The sequence below is a fragment of the Neofelis nebulosa genome, chromosome 1 (assembly GCF_028018385.1).
Source record: "Neofelis nebulosa isolate mNeoNeb1 chromosome 1, mNeoNeb1.pri, whole genome shotgun sequence".
NCBI lineage: Eukaryota > Metazoa > Chordata > Mammalia > Carnivora > Felidae > Neofelis > Neofelis nebulosa.
In genome coordinates this window covers 49660851-49683721 of record NC_080782.1, presented here as the reverse complement: position 1 = coordinate 49683721, position 22871 = coordinate 49660851, and the positions used below count along the sequence as shown (strand labels likewise).

The window sequence follows — 22871 nt, the reverse complement described above, 5'->3', positions numbered from 1 at the left end:
TTAGGCTTAATTAAGCCTTTGTTGATGTATTTTGTTTTGCCTGCTATGTTATTTATGATTTATGCTTTCACAATCCATATTTCTTCTCTTTATTCTTCCTTTCAAGACCTCTCTTCCATCTGCCTCTATCCACAGTTAAATACTGCATGAGACCATTTGTATCTACTTCATCTAATATTTTCTCAGTTATGACTTTGAGCTTCTATATAATTATTAGGTGAATGCTGCATAAGATCTAGTTATATTAATTTTATCAACTTGGATTAGAACATTCTGTGAACTTGACATTATACTACGTAATCTATATAATCTTAACCTATCTGCTATGAAAATGAATTAGGGTTCAGAAATCTTACAGTCTTCTTCTGTAGGTGAAGGGGTTTATTGAGTCTCTCTGATCTTCTTTCAGTTGCCTTTTATACTATAATGACTATTCCACTGATTCCACTGCGTTCCTTCTATAAAAGTGAAGTCACTTAGTATTGACTTTGAGGTCTCTCAGATGTGACTCCTTCAATTTTCCTTTGGATTGCTTAATTTTTATTTACACTTACATACTTGGGCAGCCCTGTTTAATACATTTGGACAAACTTTCCATTTTTAAAAGATTTCTTTCCTTTTTGATGGGTTCTCTGTTCTCTTTAATTTGGTCAGTTAACCAATAACTCTGATTTTTGAGGCACATTTTTTACTTCTAGGTTTTTAGCATTATCATATAAAATAACCTTCATTTTTAAATGAACTCTTCATTTTAGTTACTCCTATTAGCTTTATTTTCTCCTAGGCAACATCTGTATTTCCAAAAATCAACCCAAGAATGGACTTTTTTTGGTCTTTTTTTGTTGTTAGGATCTTAAATTTAAGTATGTTGTGATCACTAGGCAATATTTCATGTACAGAATTCATGCACCTCCTAGTAGTCTTTATCCATTATTTGGTTCTCAGTCAAGCTTATTTCATTTTACTGTGTATTCTGTTAAACTTATTTGTTCTGAGAAGCAATTATTTGTTGTATGTACTGGATCATCCTAGCACATTTTTATCTCATTATGTCAATCTATTTGAAATCTAGCAATGTAATTTGGTATCCTACTTTGTTTTGACGAACTTTTCCATCTCAATCTATAGTGTATTCCACTGCCATATTTGCATGCCTGCCTACCTGTCCCCCACTGCCTAATGTTTATTAAGCACCAGTTATAGATAAAACTCTGTGCTTGAGGCAGAATATAAAAGTATCTTTACAGTCTCTTATATAAGAGCTTACAAGGTAGTTCTAGAAAGGATAGATAAAAATACAACCAATTTTACTACTTCTTTGATGGAATCTGTAGTACCTTGTCTGATATCATTTCTGTGACCAGTGCATTATGTTCACTCCACCTTTCACATTTAATGCCACGTCCCGAGCTCTTCTCCTATTTCTCATTTCCAAAAATGATTACAGCATGATAGTCCAGAATTCTTTTTAAACATCTTTATTTTATCAAATACCTTTGATGCCAGTTATGCCAGTACTGTTATTTTATATTGTCAAGTTTGTTTACTTTAACGTCTTACAGAATTCTAGTGAAAATTATATATATATATATTTTTAGTGTTTATTTTTGAGAGAGTGTGAGCAGGGGAGGGGCAGAGAGAGCGAGAGAGAGAGAATTCCAAGCAGGCTCTGAGCTGTTAGCACGGAGCCTGACACGGGGCTCAATTCCATGAACCATGAAATCATTACCTAAGCTGAAATTAAGAGTTGGATACTTAACCAACTTAGCCACCCAGGCACCCTGGAAATTATTTTAGCCTGGGTTTTGAATGTCACTTTATACATATTTGAATTTTCTGGTTAATTATTTTGTTCTCTACATTTTATTTCTCAGGCCTGAAATTGGTTTGCCTTATTATATCTTCACTCATTTGACATCTTTCACTCTTCTGAATTCATACCTTTCTCTAAATTTTTAGTTAAAAAAGTTTACTACTATTTCAGTTGTTTGATGCCTTTTTGGTTTACCCACCTCTTCTTGTTTAACTGAAACAAGCCAAAGAAACCCTACACTGTTCCGATCCTATTATAATCCCAAAAAAGCTAGTTGTCTCTCTACCTTAAGATCCATTCCAGGGGCGCCTGGGTGGCGCAGTCGGTTAAGCGTCCGACTTCAGCCAGGTCACGATCTCGCGGTCCGTGAGTTCGAGCCCCGCGTCAGGCTCTGGGCTGATGGCTCGGAGCCTGGAGCCTGTTTCCGATTCTGTGTCTCCCTCTCTCTCTGCCCCTCCCCCGTTCATGCTCTGTCTCTCTCTGTCCCAAAAATAAATAAAAAACGTTGGAAAAAAAAATTAAAAAAAAAAAAAAGATCCATTCCAGCAAAGTATTATGTCCACGAAAGACACAACTCTGGCTCAGAAATTACTTGAAAAGTGATATAGCTCTATATTGTAGGTTTTCTTGAGAGGGTAGGGAAGGAGGAATCACGTGGTTCAACATATAGTAAGTCTTGGGGACTCCTCATTACCATTGTCCCTCTCCAAAGTCCCACGTTTTTTTTTAATCAGTTGCCTAACTGTCCCAATTCTTCATTCCCCAACTCTGTCTCTGCATCTCTGCCTATTACTTTATTTCTCTCTCCTCTCTTTCTTTCTCTGCCTCTTTTTCTCTTTACTCAGCCATATGCTGGTTCTTCTCTCCTTACTATCTCCATATAGCTTTTTCTTGTAGAGAAATATGGGCTGTCCTCATTTTCTGCTATTCCTTACTCCTTCACTGTTTACCCCAGTCACACAACAAAATCCTAGTTGCACTCTGTCCAGTCAGCACAGGCAGTGGATTCTTCCTTTTTTGTAGAGATGGTGAGAGAGAGAACTTTTTTTTTGTTCCTGTCATACTATACTATAGGACTAGAATTCTGCTCTTTATCTCATGTAATGATTAGATAATGCAAGCTGCTTTAACAAGCACCTAAACATAATGGTTTAAACAGGATTATGGTTTATTTTTATACATTTCAAGTTTAAAATAGGTATTTCTAATCAGTGTGTAGCTGTCTTGGAAAGAGTGCCTCATAGACACAGACTTCTACCCTGTGGCACTGCCATCTTTAATGTGTGGCATCCAAGGCCACCAGACCTCGTGTGCATGAACCTGCAGAAAGGGAAAGAGCATGGAAGATAATGCATGAAAGTTTTTCATGGACCAGTCTTAGAACTGGTGCAAATTTCTTCTACTTTCCACTGGGTAGTCCTTAGCCAAATGGCAGTTCCTAACTGCAAAGGAGGCTGGGAAAGATAATCTAGCTCTATGCTAGAGAAGAAAACAAGAGACTGGCTAGTCTTTTACATACTTTATCTACAGCTTGAAACATTAGAGCTCTGCCCTTCCCACAAGCCTTCCCTATTCACTGACAGTTTATAGAGATGACTGGATGATGCAGACTTTTACTTCCTGCTTAACCACTGGAATTTTGACATTTAAGACATCTTCATTATAGTACAGTGTAATTATGCATCTTTTTTTTTTTTTTTTTTAACCTCAGACCAAAACAGTGCCTGGTTCGTTGCTTAGTGAATATTGAATTAAAGGAATGCATGACTTATCATCTCATGCCTCATACCTCTTTTTTTTATAGAAATATCTTTGGTAAAAAAGAACATTTCATATCAGCTAAAAGATGAGTCCCTTCCTTCTTCAGTATCTGAAGTAATATTAGTTGGTCTGTGTAGTTCCTTTCCTTTTTTTAGGAAGATCCTACTTCTTTAATGAAGACTGAGAGCTTCTTATACTAGCTATGGGGGAAAGAAACCTGTGTCATAGGTAGATTTTAGGAGCAGATGTCTTGAGTGCAGTGATAATTAATAAAACTTTTGAAAGATTTTACGCATCAGCCCAGCTTCATAGTTGTTTAGAGAAGGGAGTTCTTATACTAGATCAGTGGTAGAAGTGCTGTCAGTTATAGACTTATTTGTTAGTTGTTGTTGTTGTTTTCATCTAGTCATACCTTTCTTAACTATTATTAACCAAGTTCTTTGCCAAATACTGGGATGCAAACATGAATGAAACTGTTCCTTCTCTCAAGCTTTCAGTTTTTTGATTGTGGTAAGGGTGACAGGCAAGCAAATAACAAAGATTTATACTATTTTGTGATAAGTTATAGATTTACATGTTCTGAGGGAACATGGAAGAGGGAAATTACTTTATGCCTGATCAATCAGGAAAGGCCTAAGGCCTGTGCCTCACAGATGGGAGGGTACATAACCCTATCAACTAAGAATCAGGACAGCTTCATTTACACCCTTCTCCTATATTATCTGTACTTAACTCCTATATTATCTGTAACTTAACTTAAGTACAGATATATCCCAATTTTTTGCCTGCAATATATCCCTTAATTTCTTGCCTGCAAGTTTAAGAGGAGTATTATATGCCTTATCTGGAGACAAAGAAGAAAGGAAAGGCCTTACCTGGGCAAGACTAAGAGAAGATCTGCATTCCTTTCAGCCTCGCACAAGACAGTTCTAATCATAGAGTTTGCTCTTGGACTGCATCTTATATATGAACAGAGATCTAACTGCATTGGAATAAACCAGATCATGGGTCTATTGCTATGGCTTCTCTATGTCTTTCTTTGGAAAAGTTTAGTTTATTTCAGCTAAATGTGTCATTTAAATAACTCAGAAACTCAATTAGTCCTCTCCTGTTCAAGAACATGATTGTTTTATCTACCTTTAAAAATCCTGCCATATCCATCGTGCTTTGCTGCAATAATATTCCTTTCCTATCTGCCACAAATTGTTGATCTGTGGCGAGTCTTCTTCTCACCTGGGCATTTCCTTCTGTATTCACATTGAATGCAATAAAGCAAAATAATTTTACTGATTGCTTATTTTTTCAATTAAAATAATAAATGTTATTCATAATTTAGCTTAATATAGAGAAGTATATGACATAGGAGAGAAATGATGCATACCACTGCCCTGAAACCTCAAATAATATTTAAAATAAAGTTAACAGGGCGCCTGGGTGGCGCAGTCGGTTAAGCGTCCGACTTCAGCCAGGTCACGATCTCGCGGTCCGTGAGTTCGAGCCCCGCGTCAGGCTCTGGGCCGATGGCTCGGAGCCTGGAGCCTGTTTCCGATTCTGTGTCTCCCTCTCTCTCTGCCCCTCCCCCGTTCATGCTCTGTCTCTCTCTGTCCCAAAAATAAATAAAAAATGTTGAAAAAAAAAATTTAAAATAAAGTTAACATATTTAGACAATAGAAAATTCAAATGGTATTGATAGATATAAAATGAAAGTCTAGCTTTTTTTTCTGCACCACTGCCCTGTCCCTTTCCCCAGATGATTGTTCCTTACAAGTAACCGTATTATTAGTTTCAGTAGTTTCATATTATTTTTTAAAGAAAGATTTATATATACATATTAGCGTTTGTGTGTATTTGTCTTTCACTCAAACACTCAATAATTTTGTTCATTTATTTATTCATTCAAAAGTATTTGTGGAGGGCCTATTCTGTGCCAGCTAGAATTTTGAGCCCTGGGGATACAGCAGTGAGCAAAACAAAAGGTTTGTCTTCTCATGGCACGTAGAATCTAGGTGGGAAAGAGAGACAAAAAATGTAAAATAGGTAAACAAAATGACTTTGTTTAAAATACTATACAGGAAATAGAGTGGTTTGATGTGGTGATGTTGTTAGGTAAGCTGGTTAGTGAAGGCTTCTGGTTGTATAGTTTATTAAATTCTGAAAAAAGAAAGACATGGAGCAATTCAGTTAATGCCAGACCTATGCTGTTTTTATTTCTAAAGGTGACGCCACACCTGCCATCCAGCTGCCCACACCTGCAGTCCAGCACCCAAGCCCCATCTCACTTTTCCAGCCAACCGTCTCCAGTACTGCCCAGGTGGCTGTCCAGGCTCCAAGTCTGCCCCTCCGACCGGCACTCCCACCCCAGCGCTTCGCTGGGCCCTCCCAGACAGACACTCATCGGTTACATTCTGGAGCCAATCTCTCTGTGAAGAGACCCACTCCTGTCTCTCTGGAGAACACCAACAGGATTCCAACAAGTGCAAGTACTGCCCATGCCAGATTTGCAACCTCAACCATCCAGCCTCCCAAGGAGTATCCCAGCGTTTCCACTTGTCCCAGAAGTGCTCCAATCCCTCAGGCTCCTCCTATTCCACACTCACATGTCTACCAGGCTTCTCCCCTTGGCCATCCAGCCACATTGTTTGGGACACCACCGCGATTCTCTTTTCATCACCCTTACTTCCTACCTGGACCTCACTACTTCCCATCAAGGTAAATGAACATTTTTTTTCTTTCACCTAAAGATACATATAGCTAACAAATTTTTAGTAAAAAAAGGGACTTCCTCAATTCTGGTTGGAATCTGATTTAGATTAGAGGCTGAGTAGGGGCCAAGCAGTCAACATAAATATATGAAGGAGGATAGATGAGGACTAAGGGAGCAAAAGAGAGTTCATGCCCCATCTAATAGGATAGCTGTTACTCAGCTTTAGCTGACTGTTGCCACAAGGTAATATGGGCTCCAATGTTATCGGATCTGATTTTTCAGAAAAAATCAGTGATAAGGGTTTTTAAGATCATTTAGGAGTACTGATGCATAGGGATACTTGTACCCCAATGTTTATAGCAGCACTCTCAACAATAGCCAAATTATGGAAAGAGCCTAAATGTCCATCAACTGATGAATGGATAAAGAAATTGTGGTTTATATACACAATGGAGTGCTACAGGGCAATGAGAAAGAATGAAATATGGCCCTTTGTAACAACGTGGATGAAACTGGAGAGTGTGATGCTAAGTAAAATAAGCCATACAAAGAAAGACAGATACCATATGTTTTCACTCTTATGTGGATCCTGAGAAACTTGACAGAAACCCATGGGGGAGGGGAAGGAAAAAAAAAAAGAGGTTAGACTGGGAGAGAGCCAAAGCATGAGAGACTCTTAAAAACTGAGAACAAACTAAGGGTTGATGGGGGGTGGGAGGGAGGGGAGGGTGGGTGATGGGTATTGGGGAGGGCACCTTTTGGGATGAGCACTGGGTGTTGTATGGAAACCATTTTGACAATAAATTTCATATATTGAAAAAAAAAAAAGATCATTTAGTTACCCTCTCACTCCCAAAGCACACCTTATTGTATAGAGCTGTGCTTCTCAAACTTTTATATGTATATCAGTCACATGTGATCTTGCTAAAATGCAGATTCTGAGTCAGTAGGTCTAGGATATAGTCTAAGGATATAGTAGGCCTGATATTCTGCATTTCTTGCAAGCTCCTAAGTGATGTGAGTTCTGTTAGTTTGTAGACTACATTTTGAGTAGCAATGATATAGAGGAGAGTGCTTGGTTTGTGAGGTTAAATGACTGGTCTAAAGTTACACTGTGGTTTTTTTAACCAAAAAATTTCCCATAAAAATTATCAGTAAAAGAAGTGATTTTATTTATTATTTTAAAAAAAATTTAATGCTTATTTATTTTTGAGAAAGAGAGAGAGCAAATAGGGGAGGGACAGAGAGAGAGGGAGACACAGAATTCAAAGCAGGATCCAGGCTCTGAGCTGTCATCACAGAGCCCAACACAGGGATCGAACCCATGAACAAGATCGTCACCTGAGCCCAAATCAGACACAACTGACTGAGCCACCCAGGCTCCCCTAGGAAGTGATTTTCATAGGGAAGTATCTAGGGAAAACAAATTTGTAACTTTTCATTTTGGAGCCATGGAATTTAGCTCCTTTGCAAACATTCTAATAGAGTGTAACTTCTACTTTTCAATTGCTGTTAAGTGTATAAACAGAGATAGTTTCTATTGAAATTGGAGCGTTACATATCTAACACCAGTCTTTTATTGTTACTTATTTAGGAAGGTAAAATTACTTCCCATTTAGGTATACCAATAGCTCAAAGAACTTTTCAGGTGTATATTATGTTGCTTCAATTCTTAATGGGATTGCTTGCTTTAAGTCCTTAGCCCAGTTTGCCACAATCGTCCCCCATTTTGTAGTTTACTGATGGTCAAGGGGATGGTGGCCCATGTGACTTTCTGATATTAGAAGAGGCAATATGGACCTTTTTTCTCAAAGCATTATGATTGTGCATTTTGACCTGTTTGGTGTTTCCTGAAGAATTGGTTTAAGGGCTTACTTTTGTTTTACTAACCTCATAACACTTTCAGGGTTTGAATGGTCTTTCAAGTGGTGTTGTGGAAAATATTTAAAAGCATATACTATCCACAACTTCCTGGAGGAAGGGACAACAGATGAGGCAAGCAGCATACAGACTGAAAAGCCTAGAATAGACTGGGAAGGGAGATACACGGGGGAATAAGTGCTTTGAGAAGCTCCCACATATATTGGGGAACCCAGAATGGCACACACATGTCCTGGGCTAGCCACATATTCAGCAAACACCTGAGAAGACGGTAAGCTTTTACCCATGACTGATCTTTAGACTCTGTATAAGTAGGAAATCAAGTCTAAGAAAAAATTGTGAACAGCCTGGTTAAGCACTGAAGGAGTGCCCCAACTTAGAACCAGTCTGCAAAGATTGGGAGGCTATTTATTGCTTTGTTTTGCTTTGCTTTATTTTGGCTCTACATGTTTAAAGAAATCTCTGCCAAATCACTAGGTGATCACTAAGCTAGTGGAACAGACTCAATAATCACACATGGCAAAGAATGAAATCTAAACAAAAATAGTTTAGAAAGGTCACCAATGAAGCACACAAGTACAACCCCAAAGAAGCAACAATATCATACCCTGGGTGGGGGAGAAATCTGATTTTTGGAAATACTACATGATAATACTCAAAAGGTCCAGTTTTCACCAAAAAAGTATTAAAAGCATGCCAAGAAACAAGATGGTATGGTATTTACAAGAAAAATGAACAGAAACTATTCCTAAGGAAGCCTTGACATTGGATTTATTAGACAAAGACTTTAAATCAACTTTCTTGAGCTAAAGGAGCTAAAGGAAACTGTGGGCAGAAATCTAAATGAAACCAGGAGAACGGAGTATCACCAAATAGAGAACATCAATAAAGATACAGAAATTATAAAAAGGGACCAAATGGAAATCCTGGAACTTAAAATTACAGTAAATGAATGAAAAATTCATTATAGAGATTCAACAGCAGATTTGAGCAGGCAGAAGAATTAGTGAATCTGAAGCTAGGTCAGTGGAATCATCCAGTCTGAGAAGCAGAAAGAAAAAATAGTGAAGAACCTAAAAGACCTGGGAGATACCATTAGGTGTACTAACATAATCATCAGGGGAGTTCCAGGAGAAGGGGTGAGAAATGAAAGAGCAGAAAGAATATTTAAAGAAATAATGGCCAAAAATGATCCAAATTTGAAGGAAGATGTGAATCCAAGAAGTTCAATGAATACTAAATAGGATAAATTCAAAGAGATCCACACTGAAATACATTATGATCAAACCATTAAATGCCAAAAAATAGATAATCTTGAGAGCAACAAGAGGAAAGTGACTTATCTCATATAGGAGATTCTCAATAAGGCTAACAGCCAATTTCTCACCAGAAACCATGGAGGCTAGAAGGCCAGATGCATAGTGCTGAAAGAAAAAAAAAACATCAATTAAGAATTCTATAATTGACAAAATATCCTTAAAAAATAAAGGAGAAATAAAAACTTTCAGAGATAAAAGTTGAGGAAGTTCATAACTAGTCGACATGTCCTACAAGAAATGCTAAAGGGAAAACTTCAGACTGAAATGAAAAGACACTAGACAGTTACTTAAAGCCAAACAAAGAAATAAAGAACCCTGGTAAAGGTTACCACATAAGTAGGTACAAAAGCCAGTGTTATTATATTTTTGGTTAGTAACTTCTCTTTGCTTTATATATTATTTAAAAGGCAAATGCATAAAACTATTATAAATCTATGTTAATGGATACAAAATGTATAAATATGTAATTTATGACAACAATATAAAGTGGGAGTGATGTTTTATATAGAGTTTTCATATGCCAATGAAGGCAAATATCAGTTTAAACAGATTGTTATCAATTTAGGATTTTAATTGTAATCTACAAGGTAATCATTTAAGGAAATAACTTTAAAAATACACAAAAAGGAGAGGCACCTAGGTAGCTCAGTCTGTTCAGTGTCCAACTCTTGGTTTGGGCTCAGGTCATATCTTGTGGCTTCATGAGTTTGAGCCCCGAGTCAGGCTCTGTGTTAGCAGCATGGAGCCTACTTGCGATTCTCTCTCTTCTTCTCTCTCTGCCCATCCCCTACTCACACTGTTTCTGTCTCTCTAAAAATAAATAATTTTTTTTAAATATTTCTTTTAAATTTTATTTATTTTTGAGACAGACAGAGCACAAGTGGGGGAGAGGCAGAGAGAGAGGGAGACACAGAATCTGAAGCAGGCTCCAGGCTCTGAGCTGTCAGCACAGAGACTGACATGGAGCTTGAACTCACAAACCATGAGATCATGACATGAGCCAAAGTCGGACACTTAACTGACTGAGCCACCCAGGTGCCCCAATAAATAAATTTTAAAAATAAAATAAAGTAAAAATATACACAAAGGAAATGAGTGAAACAAAATAGTACACTAGAAAAAACCCATTAAATACAAAAGAAGACCTTAATGGATAAATTGAGAAACAATAACAAAAGAATGACATATAGAAAGCAAATGGCAAAATGTTACAGTAAGTCCTTCCTGATCAGTAATCACTTTAAATGTAAGCAGATTAAACTCTCTAACTAAAAGGCAGAAATTTGCAGAATGGGTTAAAAATAGGATCAAAATATATCCTGTTTGCAAAAGACTCACTTTAGATCCAAAGACACAAATAGGTTGAAAATGAAAAAATAAAAGAAGATATTCCATACTAATAGTAACCAAAGAGAGCTGGGGTGGCTTTAATAATATCAGACAAAATAGATTTTCTGTCAAAAATTGTTAAGTAGACATTGATAAAAGAATCAATACTTTAAGAAGATACAGTGATTATAATCATATACATATATAAAAACATGACTCCAAAATACATGAAGCCAAAACTGGCAGAATTAAAGGGAGAAATAGATAAATTTACAATAGTTGAAGACTTAAATACTTTATTTTTGAGATATAGTTGATAGATAACATTATATTATTTTCATGTATACAACATGCTTTTTTTTTTTTTTTTTTTTTTTTTTTTTTGCTTGTGATAAGAAGTTTTAAGATTTATGGGGCACCTGGATGGCTCAGTCGGTTAAGTGACCAATTACGGTTCAGGTCACAATCTCACAGTTTGTGGATTCGAGCCCTGCGTCGGGCTCTGTGCTGACAGCTCAGAGCCTGGAGCCTGCTTCTGATTCTGTGTCTTCCTTTCTCTCTGCCCCTCCCCCTGCTTTCAGTCTGCCTCTCTCTCTCTCAAAAATAAATAAACATTAAAAAAATTTTTTAAAGAGATTTATTCTCTCAGCAACTTTCAAATATACAACTTGACAGTATTATTAACTACTGTCACTATGCTATACATTATGTCTTCAGGACTGACTTATAACTGGAAGTTTGTAACTTTTGACCACCTTCACCCATTTTTGCTCATTTCTAACCTCCTGTCCTGCCATCTCTGGCAGCTGCCAATCTGTTCTCTGATTCTACATATAAGTGAGATCATACCATGTTTGTCTTTCTCTGACTTATTTCACTTTGAATAAAGTTCTCAAGCTCCATTCATATTGTCACAGGATTTCTTCCTTTTTTGCAGCTGAATAATATTCCATTGTGTGTATGGAACTTCTGCTGCAATGAACATGGGGGTGCAGTTATTTTTTCAAGTTAGTATTTTCATTTATTTAAAATAAATACCCAGAAGCGGAATTGCTGAAACACATGGTAGTTCTATTTTTAATTTTTTGAGGAATGTTCATACTATTTCTGATAGTGGCTACATCAGTTTGCTTTCCCACCAACAGTACACAAGAGCTCCCTTTTCCCTACATCCACACCAACATTTGTTATTTTTTGTCTTTTTGATAGAACCATTTTAACGTGTGAGGTGGGGTCTCATTGTGATTTTTATGTGCATTTCCCTGATAATTAGTGATGTTGAGCACCTTATCATGTACCTCTTGGCCATCTGTACGTCTTCTTGGGAAAAATGTCTATTCAGATCTTATGCCCATTTTTTCCCTTTTTTTTTAGGTTTATTTATTTATTGAAAGAGAGAGAGCAGGAGGAGGGGTAGAGAAAGAGGAGAGAGAGAATCCTAAGCATGCTCCACACTGACAGTGGGGGCTTGATCTCATGAACCATGCAATCATGACCTGAGCCAAAATCAAGAATTGGATGCATAATCAACTAAGCCACCCAGGCACCCCTTGTGCCCATTTTTAATTGAATTGTTGTTGTTGCTGTTGAGTTGTATGAGTTCTTTATATATTTTGCATATTAATTCCTTATCAGATGTATGAGTTGCAAATATTTTCTCCCATTTGGTAGATAACTGTTACATTTTGTTGGTGGTTTCCTTTCTTGTGCAGAAGCTTTTTATTTTGATGTGGTCCCACTTGTTTATTTTTGCTTTTATTGCTTTGCTTTTGGTGTCAGGCCCAAAAAATCATCAGTAATACTGATGTCAAAGAGCTTACTGTCTATGTGTTCTTCTAGGAATTTTATGATTTGGGGTCTTATGTTCAAGTCTTTAATTTATTTTGGGTTGATTTTTATGTGTGGTTTAAGATAGGGGTTTCATTCTTTCCATGTAGCTGTTCAGTTTTCTTAACACCAGTTGTTGAAGAAATTCTTTTCTTTCTCCATTGTATATTCTTGACTCTTTTGTAAATTAATTGACCATATATGTGTGGATTTATTTCTGGTCTCTGTATAGTTTTCCATTGATCTATGTGTCTGCTTTTGTGTAATGCCATATTGTTTTGATTATTATAGCTTTGTAATATAGTTTGAAATCAGGGAGTGTAATGCCCCTAATTTTGTTCTTTCTCAAGATTGCTTTGACTATTTGGGGTCTTTTGTGGTTCCATCAAATTTTAGGATTGTTCTATAAAAAATGCCATTGGAATTTTGATAGGGATTGCATTGAATCTGTAGATTGCTTTGGGTAGTATAGACATTTTAACAATATTATTTCTTTTGATCCATGAGCACAGCATATCTTTCCATTTATTTGTGTTTTCTTCAATTTCTTTCATCAATGTCTTATATTTTTCAGTGTACAAGTCTGCTATCTTTTTGGTTAACTTTATCTTTAGGCATTTTATTCTTTTTGAAGCAGTTGTAAAAGGGATTGTTTTCTTAATTCCTTTTTATAATAGTTTATTGTTAAAATATAGAAATGCAAATGATTTTTGTGTATAGATTTTGTATCGTGGCACTTTACCTAATTTGTCAATTAGTTCTAACATTTTTTGTTGGAATCATTAGGGTTTTCCATGTATAGTATCATGTAACTGCAAACAGAGTTTTCCTTCTTCCTTTTCAGTTTGGATGCCTTTTATTTCTTTTTCTTGCCTGGATGTCTTTTTTTTGACTTGGACTTCCAATACTATGTTGAATAAAAAAGGCAAGTATTAGCATCTTTGTCTTATTCTTGATCTTAGAGAAAACCTTTCAGCTTTTCAGAATTGAGTATGATGTTAGCTGTGTATACTTGAAATAATGAATAGAAGAGCATTCCTCTGGGGTGCCTTGGTGGCTCAGTCAGTTAAGCATCTGCCATTGGCTCAAGTCATGATCTCATGGTTCGTGAATTCGAGCCCTGCGTCAGCCTGTCTGTCAGCACAGAGCCTGCTACAGATTCTCTGTCTCCCTCTCTCTGCCCCTCCCCAACTAGCGCTCTCTCTCTCTCTCTCTCTCTCAAAAAAAAAAAAAAAAAATAAATAAATAAATAAATAAATAAATAAATATAAACTTTAAAAAAGGCAATTCTTCCAAAATGAATGAAGATTACAAGGAGATAGAAGACTGTATAATACTGTAAACCAACTAGACATAACAGGCATATATAATGCTTCACCCAACAACAGAATATAGATGCTTCACAATTGCACATGGTATGTTATGTAGGATAAATCATATGTTGGGTCACAAAACAAGTCTCAAAAATTTTTTAAAGTTTTAAAATTTTACAAAGTTTCTTCTCCAACCATGATAAAATGAAACTGGTAATAACAGAAAGAAAACCAGAAAATTTAAAAATATATGGAAATTTAACTCTTAACCAATGGGTCAAATAAGACATCACAAGGGAAATTATAAAATATTTGAGATGAGTGAAAATGAAAACACAGCATCTCAAAACTTTGTGAAAGCAGTACTGACAGAAATTATAGCTTCAATGACCTACATTTAAAAAGTAAGCTTTCAAGCAAACAGCATAACTTTAAACCTTAAGGATCCAGAAAAAGAAGAGCAAACAAAACCTAAGCTCACAAAAGGAAATAAATAATAAAGATTAGAGGTAAATAAAGAATAGAAAAACAAAAGAGACCTTAATGAAGTAGAGAAAAGCAAAATCAATAAAAGTTAGCTTTTTGAAAAGATCAATAAAATTGCTGAAACTTTAGCTAGACTGACTAAGAAAAAAAGAGATAAGACATAAATTACTAAAATCAGATGTGAAATTCAGTACATTGCTACCAACTTTGCAGAAATAAAAATGACTATACGAGAATACATTGAATAATTGTATTTCTACCTGTCAGATAACCTAGATAAAATGGACAAATACATGAATTATCAAAACTGACTCAAGAAGAAATAGCAAATCTTAACAGACCTATATTAAGAGATTGAATCAGTAATCAAAAACTTCCCAGCAAAGAAAAGCCCTAGGCTAGATAATTTCATTGGTGAATTCTACCAAATGTTTAAAGAGGAATTAACACCAATCCTCAAACTCTTCTAAAAAAATATGAGGGAACACTTCTAGGGCCAGTATCGCTCTGCTACCAAAGCCAGACAAAGATGTCATGAGAAGGAAAATTACAGACCAATATATCTTAAGCATATAGATGTAAAATATGTTCAGTAAAATACTAGCAAACAGAATCCAGCAGCATATGAAAAGGATTACATATCAAGACCAAATGGGATTTACCCCAGGAATGTAAGTATGGTTCAACATCTGAAAATCAATCAGTGTAATACACCTCACAAATATAATAAAGGAACAAAATCACCCTATCATCTCAAATAATGTAGAAAAAGCATTTGGTAAAATCCAACAATTCCTGATTTCAAAACTTAATGGGAAAACTAGGAATAGAACTTCCTCAGTGTGATAAAGGGCATTTTTGTTCAAAACCTACAGTTAATATTATCTTCACTGATGAAGGACCAACAGCTTTCCTCCTAAGATTTGGAACCAGAAAAGGATATCTGCTTTCACAATTACTGTTCAACATTGTACTAGAAGTTCTAGCCAGAGAAATTAAGTGTGTGTGTGTGTGTGGGGGGGAAGACATCCAAAATAAAAGAAATAAAATTACTTCTTTTTACACATCATCCTATAAATGGAAAATCCTGTATTTAGAATATCCCAAAGAATCCACAAAAATTTGTTGGAGCCAGTGAATAATTCAGCAAAGTTGTAGGATAGAAGATCAATATACAAAAATCACCTGAATTTTCTGTACACTAATGAACAATCCAAAAAGGAAATTAAGAAAACAGTTCCACTTACAATAGCATCAAAAAGTGAAATACCTAGGAATAAATCTAACCACAGATGTGCAAGACTATCAACTGAAAACTACAAATCATTATTGAATGAAATTAAATATCTAAATAAATGCAAAGGTATTTATGTACATGCATTGGAAGACTTAATATTGTTAAGATGACAGTACTTCCCAAAGTGATTTATAGAATCAATACAATCCCTGTCAAAATCCCAATGGCCTTTTTTTGAAGAAATGGAAAAGCTGATCCTAAAATTTATATGGAATTGTAAGTGACCCAGAATAGTTTTAAAACAATCTTGAGAAAGGAGAACAAAGTTAGAGGAGTGACTTCAAACTTACTACAAAGCTACTGTATCAAACAATGTGGTATCAAGAAAATGAAAAGACATGTCACTGTCTGGGAGAAAATATTTGCAAAAGATGTATCTGATACAGGACTGGTGTACAAAATATACAAAGTATTGAATTCTTAAAACTCAACAATAAGTAAATAACCTGATTAAAAATGGACAAAAGACCTGTGAACAGACGCCTCACCAAAGAACATATACAGATGGCAGTTAAGCACATGAAAAGATGCTTCACATTATGTATCTTTAGGGAATTAGAAATTTATTTTTATCTATTTATTCATTTTTTAAGATCAGCCCCATTATGATTTTTTTAATTTAATTTTTAAAAAATTTATATCCAAGTTAGCATATAGTGCAACAATGATTTCAGGAGTAGATTCCTTAATGCCCCTTACCCCTTTAGCCCATCCCCCCCTCCCACAACCCCTCCAGTAACCCTCTGTTTGTTTTCCATATTTAAGAGTCTCTTATGTTTTGTCTCGTTCCCTGTTTTTATATTATTTTTGCTTCCCTTCCCTTATGTTCATCTGTTTTGTATCTTAAAGACCTCATATGAGTGAAGTCATATGATATTTGTCTTTCTCTGATTCACTAATTTCACTTAGCATGATACCCTCTAGTTCCATCCACATAGTTGCAAATGGCAAGATTTCATTCTTCTACATTGCTGAGTAATACTCCATTGTATATACATATATGTATATATATATATATACATGGATATATATGTATATATATACATATATATACATACACACATGTGTATATATATATATATATATACTACATCTTCCTTATCCATTCATCCATCGATGGACATTTGGGCTCTTTCCATACTTTGGCTATTATTGATAGTGCTGCTATAAACACTGTGTCCCTTTGAAGCAGCATACCTGTATCCCTTGGATAAATACCTAGTAGTGCAATTGCTGGGTCATAGGGTAGTTCTATTTTTAATTTTTTGAGGAACCTCCATACTGTTTTCCAGAGTGGCTGTACCAGTTTGCATTCCCACCAGCAGTGCAAAAGAGATCCTCTTTCTCTGCATCCTTGCCGACATCTGTTGTTGCCTGAGTTGTTAATGTTAGGCGTTATGATAGGTATGAGGTGGTATCTCATTGTGGTTTTGATTTGTATTTCCCTGATGATGAATGATATTGAGCATTTTTTTCATGTGTCGGTTGGCCATCTGGATGTCTTCTTTGGAGAAGTGTCTATTCATGTCTTTTGCCCGTTTCTTCACTGGATTATTTGTGTTTTGGGTGTTGAGTTTTATAAGTTCTTTATAGATTTTGGATACTAACCCTTTATCTGATATGTTATTTGGAAATGTCTTCTCCCATTCTGTCAGTTGCCTTTTAGTTTTGCTAATTGTTTCCTTCACTGTGCAGAAGCTTTTTATTTTGATGAGGTCCTAATAGTTCATTTTTGCTTTTGTTTCCCTTGCCTCTAGAGATGTGTTGAGTAATAAGTTGTTTTTGCCTGCTTTTTCCTCAAGGCTTTTGATGGCTTCCTTTCTTATATTTAGGTCTTTCATCCGTTTTGGGTTTATTTTTATGTATGGTGTAAGAAAGTGGTCCAGGTTCATTTTTCTGCATGTTGCTGTCCAGTTTTCCCAGCACCACTTGCTGGGGAGACTGTCTTTATTCCATTGGATATTCTTTCCTGCTTTGTCAAAGATTAGTTGGCCATACATTTGTGGGTCCATTTCTGGGTTCTCTATTCTGTTCCATTGATCTGAGTGTCTGTTTCTGTGCCAGTACCATGGTGTCTTGATGATTACAGCTTTGTAGTACAGCTTGAAGTCCGGTATTGTGATGCCTCCTGCTTTGGTTTTCTTTTTCAAGACTGCTTTGGCTATTCGGGGTCTTTTCTGGTTCCATACAAATTTTAGGATTGTTTGTTCTAGCTCTGTGAAGAATGCTAGTGTTATTTTGTTAGGGATTGCAATGAATATGTATATTGCTTTGGGTAGTATTGACATTTTAACAATATTTGTTCTTCCTATCCAGAAGCATGGAGTATTTTTCCATTTCTTTGTGTCTTCTTCAATTTCTTTCATAAGCTTTCTATAAGTGTCCAGTGTATAGATTTTTCACCTCTTTGGTTAAATTTATTCCTAGGTATTTTATGGTTTTTGTTACAATTGTAAATGGGATCTATTCCTTGATTTCTCTTTCTGTTGCTTCATTATTGGTGTATAGGAATGCAACCAATTTCTGTGCATTGATTTTATATCCTGCAACTTTGCTGAATTCATGGATCAGTTCTAGCAGTTTTTTTGGTGGAATCTTTTGGGTTTTCCATCTATAGTATCATGTTATCTGCGAAGAGTGAAAGTTTGACCTCCTCCTGGCCAGTTTGGATGCCTTTTATTTCTTTGTGTTGTCTGATTGTGGAGGCTAAGACTTCCAATACTATGTTGAATAACAGTGGTGAGAGTGTACATCCCTGTCTTGTTCCTGACCTTAGGGGGAAAGCTCTCAGTTTTTCCCCATTGAGGATGGTATTAGCGTTGGGTCTTTCATACATGGCTTTTATGATCTCAAGGTATGATCCTCTGTCCCTACTTTCTGGAGGGTTTTTATCAAGAAAGGATGCTGTATTTTGTCAAATGCTTTCTCTGCATCTATTGAGAGGATCATGTGGTTCTTGTCCTTTCTCTTACGATGTGACAAATCACATTGATTATTTTGCGGATATTTAACCAGCCCTGCATCCCAGGTATAAATCCCACTTGGTCGTGGTGAATAATTTTTTTAATGTATTGTTCGATCCAGTTGGCTAATAACTTGAGGATTTTTGCATCCATATTCATCAGGGAAATTGGTCTATAGTTCTCCTTTTTGGTGGGGTCTTTGGTTTTGGTCTTCTATGCTGGCTTCATAGAAGGAGTTTAGAAGTTTTCCTTCCATTTCTATTTTTTGGAACAGCTTCAAGAGAATAGTGTTAACTCTTCCTTAAATGTTTGGTAGAATTCCCCTGGAAAGCCATCTAGCTCAGCACTCTTGTTTTTTGGGAGATTATTGATTACTAATTCGACTTCTTTGCTGGTTACAGGTCTGTTCAAATTTTCTATTTATTCATGTTCAGTTTTGGTAGTTTATATGTTTGTAGGAATTTGTTCATTTCTTCCAGATTGCCTATTTTATTGGCATATAATTGCTCATAATATTCTCTTAATATTGTTCTTGTTTCTCCTGTATTGGTTGTGATCTCTCCTCTTTCATTCTTATTTTATTTATTTGGGTCCTTTCCTTTTTCTTTTTGATCCAGCTGGTTAGTGGTTTATCAATTTTGTTAATTCTTTCAAAGAACCAGCTTCTGGTTTCGTTGATCTGTTCTACTGTTTTTTTGTTTGTTTGTTTTGTTTTGTTTTGTTTTGTTCTGTTTTGTTTTTGATAGCATTGATTTCTGCTCTCATCTTTATTATTTCCTGTCTTCTGCTGGTTTTGGTTTTATTTGCTGTTCTTTTTCCAACTGTTTAAGGTGTAAGGTTAGGTTGTGTATCTGAGACCTTTCTTCCTCCTATGGAAAAGATTGGTTTGCTATATACTTCCCTCTTATGACTGCCTTGGCTGTGTCCCAGAGGTTTTGGGCTGTGGTGTTATCATTTTCATTGGCTTCCATATACTTTTTAATTTCCTCTTTAACTGCTTGGTTAACCCATTCATTCTTAAGTAGGATGTTCTTTAGTCTGCAAGTATTTGTTATCTTTCCAAATTTTTTCTTGTGGTTGATTTCGAGTTTCACAGAGTTGTGGTCTGAAAATATGCACGGTATGATCTCGATCTTTTTGTACTTTGAGGGCTGATTTGTGTCCCAGTATGTGATCTATTCTGAAAGACGTTCCATGTGCACTGGAGAAGAATGTATATTCTGCTGCTTTAGGATGAAATGTTCTGAATATATCTGTTAAGTCCATCTGGTCCAGTGTCTCATTCAAAGCCATTGTTTCCTTCTTGATTTTCTGTTTAGATGATCTGTCCATTGTTGTAAGTGGGTGTTGAAGTCCCCTACTATTATGGTATTATTATCAATGAGTTTCTTTATGTTTGTGGTTAATTGATTTATATATTTGGGTGCTTTCACATTTGGAGCATAAATGTTTACAATTGTTAGGTCTTCTTGGTAGATATACCCCTTAATTATGATATAATGCCCTTCTTCATCTCTTATTACAGTCTTTATTTTGAAGTCTAGATTGCTTGATATAAGTAGGCTACTCCAGCTTTCTTTTGTCGACCATTAGCATGATAGATGGTTCTCCATCCCCTAACTTTCAGTCTAAAGGTGTCTAGGTCTAAAGTGGTCCTCTTGTAAACAGCATATAGATGGATTTTGTTTTCTTATCTATTCTGTTACCCTATGTCTTTTGATTGGAGCATTTAGTCCATTGACGTTTAGAGTGAGTACTGAAAGATATGAATTTTTTGTTTAATTTTTTTTAATTATTTATTTTTGACAGAGAGACAGAGCATGAGTGAGGGACGGGCAGAGAGAGAGGGAGGCATAGTATCTGAAGCAGGCTCCAGGCTCTGAGCTGTCAGCACAGAGCCTGACACCGGGCTCGAACTCACAGACCACGAGATCATGACCTGAGCCAAAGTCGGATGCTCAACCGACTGAGCCACCCAGGTGCCCCTGAAAGATATGAATTTATTGCCATTATGTTGCTTGTAGAGTTGGGAGTTTCTGGTGGTGTTCTCTGGCCCTTTCTAGTCTTTGTTGCTTTTAGTCTTTTTTTTTTTCCTCTGTCTTTTCTCTCCCCAGAGCCCCAGAGAGTCCCCCTTGAAGTTTCTTGCAGGTCTGGTTTAGTGGTCACCAACTCCTTTAATTTTCATTTTGTCTGGGAAACTTTTAATCTCTTTTTCTATTTTGAATGACAGCCTTGCTGGATAAAGAATTACTGGCTGCATATTTTTCCAATTCAGCACATTTAATGTATCCTGCCACTCCCTTCTGACCTGCCAAGTTTCTGTGGATAGGTCTGTTGCAAGCCTTATCTGTCTTCTCTTGTAAGTTAAGGACTGTTTTTCCCTTACTGGTTTCATGGTTCTTTCTTTGCCTGAGTATTTTGTGAATTTGACTATGATATGCCTTGTTGATGGTCAGTTTTTGTTGAATCTAATGGGAGTCCTCTGTGCTTCCTGGATTTTGATGTCTGTGTCTTTCCCCAGGTTAGGAAAGTTTTCCGGTATGATTTGCTCACATAACCCTTCTACCTCTTTTTCTCTGTCTTCATCTTCTGGGACCCCTATGATTCCCATGTTCCTTTTTAATAAGGCACTGATTTCTCTAATTCTTAAATCATTCTCTTTTGCCTTAGTCTTCCTCTTTTTGTCTGCTTCATTATTCTCCATAAGTTTGTCCTCTATATCACTGATTCACTGCTCTGCCTCATCCATCCTTGCTGCCATGGCCTCCATTCGAGATTGCAGCTCAGTTATAGCATTTTTTATTTCATCCTGACTGGCTTTTACTTCTTTTATCACTGCAGGAAGGGATTCTAATCTATTTTCTAACCCCAGCTAGTATTTTTATTATCGTGATTCTAAATTCTGGTTCAGACATCTTGCTCATATCTGTGTTGATTAGGTCCCTGGCTGTCATGTCTTTTTTTCTTTTGGGGTAAATTCCTTCATTTCATCATTTTGAAGGAAGAAAAGGAATTAATAAGGTAAAAAAAATTAAAATTAAAAAATTAAAAACAACACACACACACACAAAATCAAAGAAATTATGCTAGGTCCTAGGTATATTTTGTTCTGGTTGTTGAAAGGAGCTTCATAGATTAGAGAAAAAAGAGAAAAAGGGGGGAAAAAAAGAAGAAAAAGGAAAGAAAGAAAAACATTTGAAAATTTGAAAAAGTGGATACAATGGAATATAATAAAATGAAATGATGGAAGTAAAATAGAATTTGAAAAATTTACAAAATAGTAAAAAATATAGTAGGAAAAAATTAAAGAAAAATATTTTTAATAAAAATTGAAAATAAAAATATTTTTTTTCTCTTTCTGATGAGTTCTGTGGTTCAGGTTGTGAAAATTATTGTGTTAATCCTCAAATCAATTTTCTAGGTGTGCAGGATGGTTTAGTGTTGATCTGGCTGTATTTCATGGATGCGAGGTGCAAGAAAAAAAAACTTCCATGCTGTTCTGCCATCTTGGCTCTTCCCAGCTCCATTATGTTTTATTTGAAAGTTTTGGTTCTTCCTCCTTTTTTCTTTCTTTTTAAATTTTTATTTAAATCCAAATTAGTCAACATATATTGTAAAATTGATTTCAGGAATAGAATTTAGTGGTTCATCACTTACATATAACACCCAGTGCTCGTCCCAGCAAGTCTTCTCCTTAATGACTCTTGCCCATTTAGCCCATCTCCCCACCCAGCACCCCACCAGCAACCCTCAGTTTATTCTCTGTATTTAAGAGTCTCTTATGGTTTGTCTCCCTCTCTGTTTTTCTTATTTTTCCTTCCCTTCCCCTATGTTCATCTGATTTGTTTCTTAAATTCCACATATGAGTGAAATCATATGATATTTGTCTTTCTCTGATTGGCTTATTTCACTTAGCATAATACACTCTAGTTCCATCCATGTTGTTGCAGATGACAAGATTTCATTCTTTTTGATTACTGAATAATAGGGACTTACAAATTTAAATGAGAAACCACTATAAACCTATCTGAACTTACCAAATCCAAAGTACAGACAACACCAAATACTGCTGAGGATGTAGATCAAAGGACATTTTAATTCATTGCTAGTGGGAATGCATAATGGTATAATTATTTTGGAAGACAGTTTGGCAATTCCTTATAAAACTACAAAAACTC

At 35.9% G+C, this 22871-nt stretch overlaps 1 protein-coding gene across 2 annotated transcripts in view; it reads left to right on the top strand.

The window, feature by feature from the left end:
• Positions 1-22871, top strand: part of SOX30 (SRY-box transcription factor 30) — a 37859-nt gene that overhangs the window by 6165 nt on the left and 8823 nt on the right. Inside the window, exon 4 of one of the 2 annotated variants that reach the window (XM_058721543.1) lies at positions 5791-6283. The exons of the other annotated variant lie outside the window; for it this stretch is intronic. Coding sequence (XP_058577526.1) covers positions 5791-6283 — 493 coding nt within the window. The remainder of the gene's footprint in view (positions 1-5790; positions 6284-22871) is intronic. 2 annotated transcript variants of the gene reach the window in all.